The 7,375-nt window shown below is 47.0% G+C and overlaps 1 protein-coding gene across 1 annotated transcript in view; it reads left to right on the top strand.

The window, feature by feature from the left end:
• Window positions 1-7,076, top strand: part of ARL3 (ADP-ribosylation factor-like 3) — an 8,437-nt gene extending 1,361 nt beyond the window's left edge. Inside the window, exons 3-5 of the mRNA XM_010139512.1 lie at window positions 140-256; window positions 4,756-4,806; window positions 6,740-7,076. Coding sequence (XP_010137814.1) covers window positions 140-256; window positions 4,756-4,806; window positions 6,740-6,967 — 396 coding nt within the window. The 3' untranslated portion in view covers window positions 6,968-7,076. The remainder of the gene's footprint in view (window positions 1-139; window positions 257-4,755; window positions 4,807-6,739) is intronic.
• Window positions 7,077-7,375: the final 299 nt, after the last annotated feature.

The raw sequence follows: 7,375 nt of genomic DNA, 5'->3' as shown, positions 1-7,375 counted from the left end.
TGTTCCATCTTTGTGGCTCCCCAGCCTATCTTGCTGCATGTTGCAGTCATGGGATATTTAAGGTGTTAACGTCTGCTTATGTATGTGATCCAGCTATTCAGGTTTATGGTCTATGTGGCTTTGTTTCTGCTCTTTCCAGGGCTTTAACATCAAAAGTGTACAGTCCCAAGGCTTCAAGCTGAATGTATGGGACATAGGCGGACAGAGGAAGATCAGGCCGTACTGGAGGAACTATTTTGAAAACACTGATATCCTTGTAAGTATTGGCTGCAGTTGAATGCTGTGTTCATGCAATGGCTTTCCAAGGTCTCAGCCAGAAATTCAGGAACAAGTAATGTAATGTCCCAGTCCTCAGCAACACCGTTGCCATTGTAACAGGAGTTATTCTGAGTGAAATGGCAAGATCGGCTGGGTGCAGTAAGAAAAATACGGTGATGTTTGGAGAAATAATTCAGATTACTTTCACAGGATGGTGCTGGGTATAGCCAGTTCCTTTCCTCTCATCTCAGTCTCCTTCAAATGAAAGAACATTAAAAACTTGTAGTTTGCCCATCTATAGCTCCTTTCACCAGGGACTCTGGAGGCCTGTCATGGGTATTAGTGCCTTAAGCTTCATGTGTAGAGGTAGGTCATTATGGTGCCTTTGTTTTCTAGTTGGGGAAACTGAGGCACACCAGAATTAAATGCTATGTCTGGCATCAGATAGGAAAGCTTCTGACTAAGGGACACAGAGAGACCCCTTGTATTTTCCTTTGGTCCTTTAATCATAAGGCTGTCCTTTAATGTTTTTGACGTTTTGGCTGCAATTACCTTACAATTAGCTACAGATGACTACAATTATATTTACAATGCAGGACCTTTTTGTTCCCATGCCAGAGCATGTTACCCTGGGACCCTTCAAGTGCTGTCCTGACTAGTTTCAAAGAGCACCCCTAACATGCAGCTACGTGTGCCAGGGTGAAGGCAGACTGGGGACTCCAGACCTCTCCCAACCCCAAGCAATGTTCCCTGTGGAAGCAGAGAAAAGGCAAGGTCTGCAGGGCTCCCATGGGAAAATGGGAAAGACACCCTTCCTCCCTTTTGTCACACACACACTCACTAATGTGTCATGTGCTTCAGTGTGCTTCCATAGAAGGATCAGAGCAGCTGGGAATAGAACCCTCTGCTCCAAGGCTCCTGTCAGGGTCCTGAAAAGCCTGGCTGCTCAGGCATGCGGATTTAGAAAGCATCATCCAAAGCTGTTGCTTTAAATGGCATTAATAAACCCTCAGTAACTTCTTCTGCAGATCTCCCTTTTTCAGACTTAATTCAGAATCTGATGTTTGAGGGCAGCCACCACAGCATAAACCCAGTTGATTGCTTTTGCAAAGAGTAATGATGAGATCTTCCTGGAGGAAATATCTGGGTTTGAGAAACTAGCAGGACACACTTCATGTGCACCTCTGTGGCCATCACAAAAGGTGACATGGCATGGCTGTGAGGTGATCGTGCCCACTGAGTCCAAGCTCTGCAGCGGTGCGTGGTGGGGAGGCAGTAGGTGTGCAGATCAAAGTCAACAGTGCAAAGCAGCAGCAGGGATCTTTGCCTGCTGTGGCAGGCGCTGGGACTGCAGAGACTGCGCAACCAAACAGTAACGGGAATGTACCACTGGCAAAGGCAATGAACCGTGCTAACCTGTGGGCTTCCACCCTTCCCAGTGTGTGCTGCATGGAAGGTGCACAAAGAAAGGTGAATTTGAAGACTGAAGGAGATGGAAACAGTTGTTTTCTCTGCCCTCCTCCCACGCCAGTTAAGGCAGCGTACCGAGAAAACTCTTTATATGAATAAGAAAATGGGTAGATAGAAGCAGAATCAGTTTGAGGGAAGCAGCAATGTGAATTCAGATGAAATAACTGGTGTGCACATGGAGCTGAGCTCCCCTATCTGCACTCCATGCTTGACACCCAGTTCCAGACTGGGAAGTGTCAGCATGTTAGTGCAGTGCTTTGCTATGTCCATACACACCAAAACTGGGATCAAATATATGCTGATGACTCTGTCTTATGCCAGCCCTCACTCCCATTTTAGCCTTTCATTTTACCCTCTGACAACCTGATGTAGATCATGCATCTGTAAATTGAGCCAATTTATCCCTCATGTTATTTCTTCATCCCGTCCCACCTCTTGGCATTTCTGCCCAACCCACTTACTCCAGGTTTTGTTTTGGCATGTTGCTCAAAGGAGGCACCCGACTTTATGGGAATTTCTTTCTCCAGCTCTGTTTCTCTGACGTGGTGTACTCAATGGCTGTTCAAACTGTTGAACAGTGCTACCAAGTGCCACAGCCAGAAGCAGACTCTTGTGTGGCCCTGGGCATAGAAGGAAGGTGGAGATGGGATACACTACAGTTCCCAGGAGCCCCTTCTTCTGTCTTCTCCTAAACTGTATTGCACAAAGCAGAAAGGATCCTCTAAAGAGTATTAAAAAGCAGGAAGTGATTGCAAATTCAAATCTATGCAGGTGCCTTTGAATAAGAGCGTGGTCTTGCATCACACACCTGTGATATTTGGAAGCTTAACCCAGGCAAATAAGGTGTGGATATCTGGCTGATTGCATATTCAGACAGGCACCTGCAGCAATTTGGCACAGTGCTTTCTGGTTTGGAAGTAGGCACTCCACACATACTTTACCTTCTCTGTGCTGTGTTTTTGTGGCTTTTGCCCCGAGCGTTGTTGTATCCAATTCTTATCTTGCAAAATAGCTCCCTAGCAAGGAACGGAGTGGCACAGGAGGAAGCCTGGCTGGGACTCGGAGCTCTTCCTTGCCAGTTAGTGAAACACCATAGTATGGGAGGTGCTGCCTTTCAGTTGAGAAGTAGCTCTTGACTATTGCGTTCATGGGTTGCTAAGATTCCCCTGAGGAGTCTTGAAGGAGGACAGATGTCACCCCGGTTACACCACAGAGCACAACTGCCAGCCCTCTAGCTTATTCCTTTCTTTCAGTCAGTGTTTCCTACCCCAAATAGAATGCACAGAGGTGGATGCTTGGGAGGGGCAGGGAGGATGGGCATAGCTGATACAGTATTGGTGCATGTGCTTAGCATCACTTTGTGGGGAGAGGCTGTGTGTCACACTGTGCCCATGGGCCTTCCCCCATCACATGGCACCAAGTGCATGCACTGCTGACACATCCCTCGCAGCTGCGTCCAGCTCTGCCACATGTCCCCCACCCTCTGTCAGTGTGCATCAGCCTGGCCCCAGGAGGACTGCAGACCTCAAGTGATCAGCAGAGAGGTCTGCGAGGTTGCTGGGTTACCTCCTCTGGCATGCGGATTCTCCTGCCACATGTTTGGGCCTGTTTCAAACAACTCTTACCACTGCTCATTGAGGAAGTACCTACAGCTGAATAGGTATTGCTGCTAGAGATCTTCCCTCCCCCTACTATTTGGTCGAAAACATCCTGGAAGCGTGGAGCCTTACGCTGAGACTGCCTGCAAGGATGCCATTTATTTTGATGGTGGGCTGCTGTGCTCATCTATTCCCTGAGAACCAGGCTGACACGTGCTCCCTGTAAGCCACCAAAGAGCATGCAGATGACATGCTAGCAGCTTCAATCACCACTGATGGGGAGCGGCAGGGACTGGAAGCAAAATGCTGTGTTCGTCACCAGTCCTATCCCTGTCTGCTTTCCCAGCACCCTTCCTGTAGCAAGTAATGAAAAAGGAATGCCAGGCTATTCTTGCCTGAGTGTTGTACTGAGGTTCCCCGTTTCTTCAGATGTAGCTTGATACTTGTGCGCTCTGAACTGCAGCAGCATTGCTAGGAGAAAGGAGGGTGGCTGGACTTACTAATGACATGCTTCGGAGGACCTTTGAGGAGCCTGTGCAGACCTACAGCTGCCTTCACTAAGAAGGCTCATTTGCATTTACAGAAAGAAATCAACGCGTGCCATGCTGCTTGGAGAGGCTGGAGACTCCCTCCCAAGGCAGGGAGCCTGCAAGCTTGGGGGATCCACCCTTCTCCGTACCAGGGGACAGATGCCTGGTCGGGACCTCCTTGTGGACCGTGGGATGGGGTGCCCAGCCCTGAGAAGGTGGCAGGACTCTGCTGTCAGTCCTTGTGAGGCAGCTGCTCTCTGTCTTCTCCAGCATCTTGGTGGCCAAGAAGGCAGCTGAAGATGGGAGTCTTGCAGGCTGGATCCAGCCCTCCTCCCCAGCCACCTGCTCCAGGAGGTAGCAGTAGGATCGCCTGATGGAGAAGAACTCACTGTCCTCCCAAATATATTCATCTGACCCTTGAGTGCCGGTGTGTGCCTTCATGGCTTATGGAGGAGGTTGTGTGTCCTGCCAGAGGGCAGCATGGCATAGTCACACCAGTGCGGTGCTTGTACACTGTGCTAGGTGTCAGACCATGGCTGGCTCCCCAGGTTTTGCCCTGCTATGCTCAGGTTCAGCTTGTGAGCTGCGCCTTTGAAAAGACACCAGGCAGTTTCCTGTTCTCTTCAGGTAATAGATGCTGTGGAGATGGTGAGAACATCCCCAGTACTGCCCCCAACTCCTTTCTGATCCTGCCCACATGGCTGTCCACCCGCAAGCTTTAAAAGAGGTGGTTCCTCTCCTTTCAGAACATCATGAAATTTTGTCAACATTTCCTATAAATAATAACGTGGATCTTTGTGCCCAAAAGCGTATTTATTAGGCTCAGCTTACTTACGTATGTGTAACTGTAGAAGAGTGTCTCCTAGGAAGAGTAACTTTGCCTGTCGTTTCTTTTTCAGATCTATGTCATTGACAGTGCCGATAGGAAAAGGTTTGAAGAAACGGGTCAGGTAAGTTACTTACGCCCAGCTTCCTTTGAAGTAACTCAGTGCTTCCGAGTGCCCCTTGCTCGCAAAAGTTAGGAAGATGGTTTTGTTGTTTATGAGGGAAATTTGCATTTCAAGAGAGGTTTGCCTTTCAACATCAATGCAGAGTATTTTGGTAGATGTGAAACAAGGAAAATAGGTAGCCTAATTCAGTTTAAATAGAATGGTTTTCATTAAAGTTATACAATAATAGCAAATGGAGCCCCATACTGAAAGCAAAAACTTCTCTAAGTCCTTTAAACTTTGCCAAACCAAGACCCTGAGGAATCCCATTTTCTTATTTACAAAGTTGAAATGGAAATCATATTGACTTGATTGTCTTTTGGATGTAATTGAAAAAAAAACTAAGAACTTTGTAGCTAGGACTGGCCAGAAAATAAGATTTCCGTTTTGCAAAGTTTTGATGTTTTGTAACTTTTTGTGATTTAGGATGGAATAAAAATAGGATTTTTGAACTTTCTTTTGGAAAATTTGGAAAGTGACAGTGTCCCAAAATAGCTAGCAACAGATTTACCCCCCAGAAATGAGACTTTTCATTTAAAGCCCTCTATTCTGCCTGGTTTGAAGATCTTTTGCCTCTCAAGTATCATAGACACACCCTAATGGCTGAACGGTGGGTTGTGGGGGGAATCCTTCCCCTGCTGGAGCTATTTCATTTTATATCGGTAATTAAATATTCAGTGGGCAAAAGAGAGGGAGAGCAAGCAGAAGCTTCGAGCACTTGCCTAAGTCAGACAGAGTCAGCCTGGACCCCTCATATTTCTGCAAACACTTTTGGTTACAATAAACCAGCCATGTCAGATGAAAGACCTATTTTGCTGAAAAATTCCAAGCCAACTCTGTTTATAACTCCATTCTCTCATCCTGGTTTCCAACCCAAACATTGCTTTTTGGGGGGTGGAGTCAGATTTCCACTGCAGTTTAGCAGCTCCCCAACTGCACTCATTTAATCCAAAAGTTTCTAGCCAGTGGATGAAAGATATCAGGACAGTATCTGAGAGCATGAGACCTTTCCAGCTAAATAGGGAGCCACAGAAATCTCATGTACTCATCTCTCTGTAAGGTCAGCAGTCCCCACAGGTTCAGGTCCTGCTGAGTTTGTCGTATGTTCGTTCACATAGGGAAGTGACTTGAGACTGTGGGCTTGTCGCACATGAGGTATTGCACAGCCCGAGTGTTTCAGCCATCCTTGATCCAGTGTGAATTCAGGTTTGAGCTATTTAAAAGAATCTCTCTGAGTCACCCATTTTTGAGTGAATAATCCCATTTCTCAAGATGCCACAAATGTGTGCTGTGCATACGGAGCCAAAATCTAGCTAGTAAAGCTGATCTAGCTTGTCTTCAGCTAGCCAGTGCCTCCAAAAGCATTAGCACTTTCTTGTGGGAGGGAGATTTCCATTTCTGGAGAAAAGAAAGTCTGCTCCCGCTCAAATTGCAGTGTATAAAACTTGGAAAAAAGCTCTGAAACTCATTATTAACAGAGATACCCGGGATGGTGTCAGTGGCTGCTCAGGTACAAATGCCAGTCAGGCAATAATTTGAGACAGATTTCTCATACTGCCATTTACATGTTTTTTGCTGTTTCATCAATTTTGGTCTCCTGGAAGCAGGGACTGGTAAAACACAGAGTTGTAGCCTTTAAGGCAACTGCTAATTTCAGACCAAGATGAAGATTTTTGTAACCTGTAATTGGAAGAAATAGCTTTTGAACCTTGGGCAGAGATGATTGTATACACTTTTTCTCTCTTATAATAAGATCTAGGTTTCAGAGGAACACACTCTTCCAGCGTTTGCCCTAAATATATTTCTAATTAGAGACAACAGCTGGTAGTTGAAGGTTTTCTTCCCTTCCCTTTCTCCATCTTCCCCCCACCCCACTCCCCTGTAAATGATACAGGAGCTGGCTGAGCTTTTGGATGAAGAAAAGCTTAGTGGAGTGCCCGTGCTCATATTCGCTAACAAGCAGGATTTGCTGACGGCTGCCCCTGCTTCAGAGATTGCGGAGGGACTGAACCTACACACAATCCGGGACAGAGTCTGGCAGATCCAGTCTTGTTCAGCCCTTTCAGGAGAGGGAGTACAGGTGAGGCTCTGGAAGCTTGCTGCGCCAGCAGGCCATCTGTAAGAGATTGTTGTCTGTTGATCGGCAGGGTGCGGCTGGACCGGCTGCCTCACGAAGGAGGGTCAGCACAGCCAAACTTCTGCGGCGCAGAACGCGGGGTGTGCGTGTCTCATCCTTGTGATCTCTTCATCCCTGAGAAAGGGGAGAGCGATCACCTCCCCACCCAGGACCCCTTGTCTGGGCCAAATGAAGACATTGATTTATTTTAAAGAGACTGCTGTCAGGTTAATCATTTTCACAAAGCAAATTGTCTTTTGCTATTAACCCCTTTGACTGTTACAAGTGTGCACTTTAGAAATCTGATTTGCCTTCACTGCTAATGTCATTTGGCGTTTTGCTCAACCCCGGGCGCCACAGAGAAACAGATCAATTTTTCTGGTCCAGAGAAATGCACGAGTTGCACGTGGGGCA

Source organism: Buceros rhinoceros, unplaced genomic scaffold (genome assembly GCF_000710305.1).
Source record: "Buceros rhinoceros silvestris isolate BGI_N320 unplaced genomic scaffold, ASM71030v1 scaffold40130, whole genome shotgun sequence".
NCBI classification, from domain to species: domain Eukaryota; kingdom Metazoa; phylum Chordata; class Aves; order Bucerotiformes; family Bucerotidae; genus Buceros; species Buceros rhinoceros.
The sequence above is the reverse complement of the archived record's forward strand: the minus strand, read 5'-3'. Positions and strand labels throughout refer to the sequence as shown.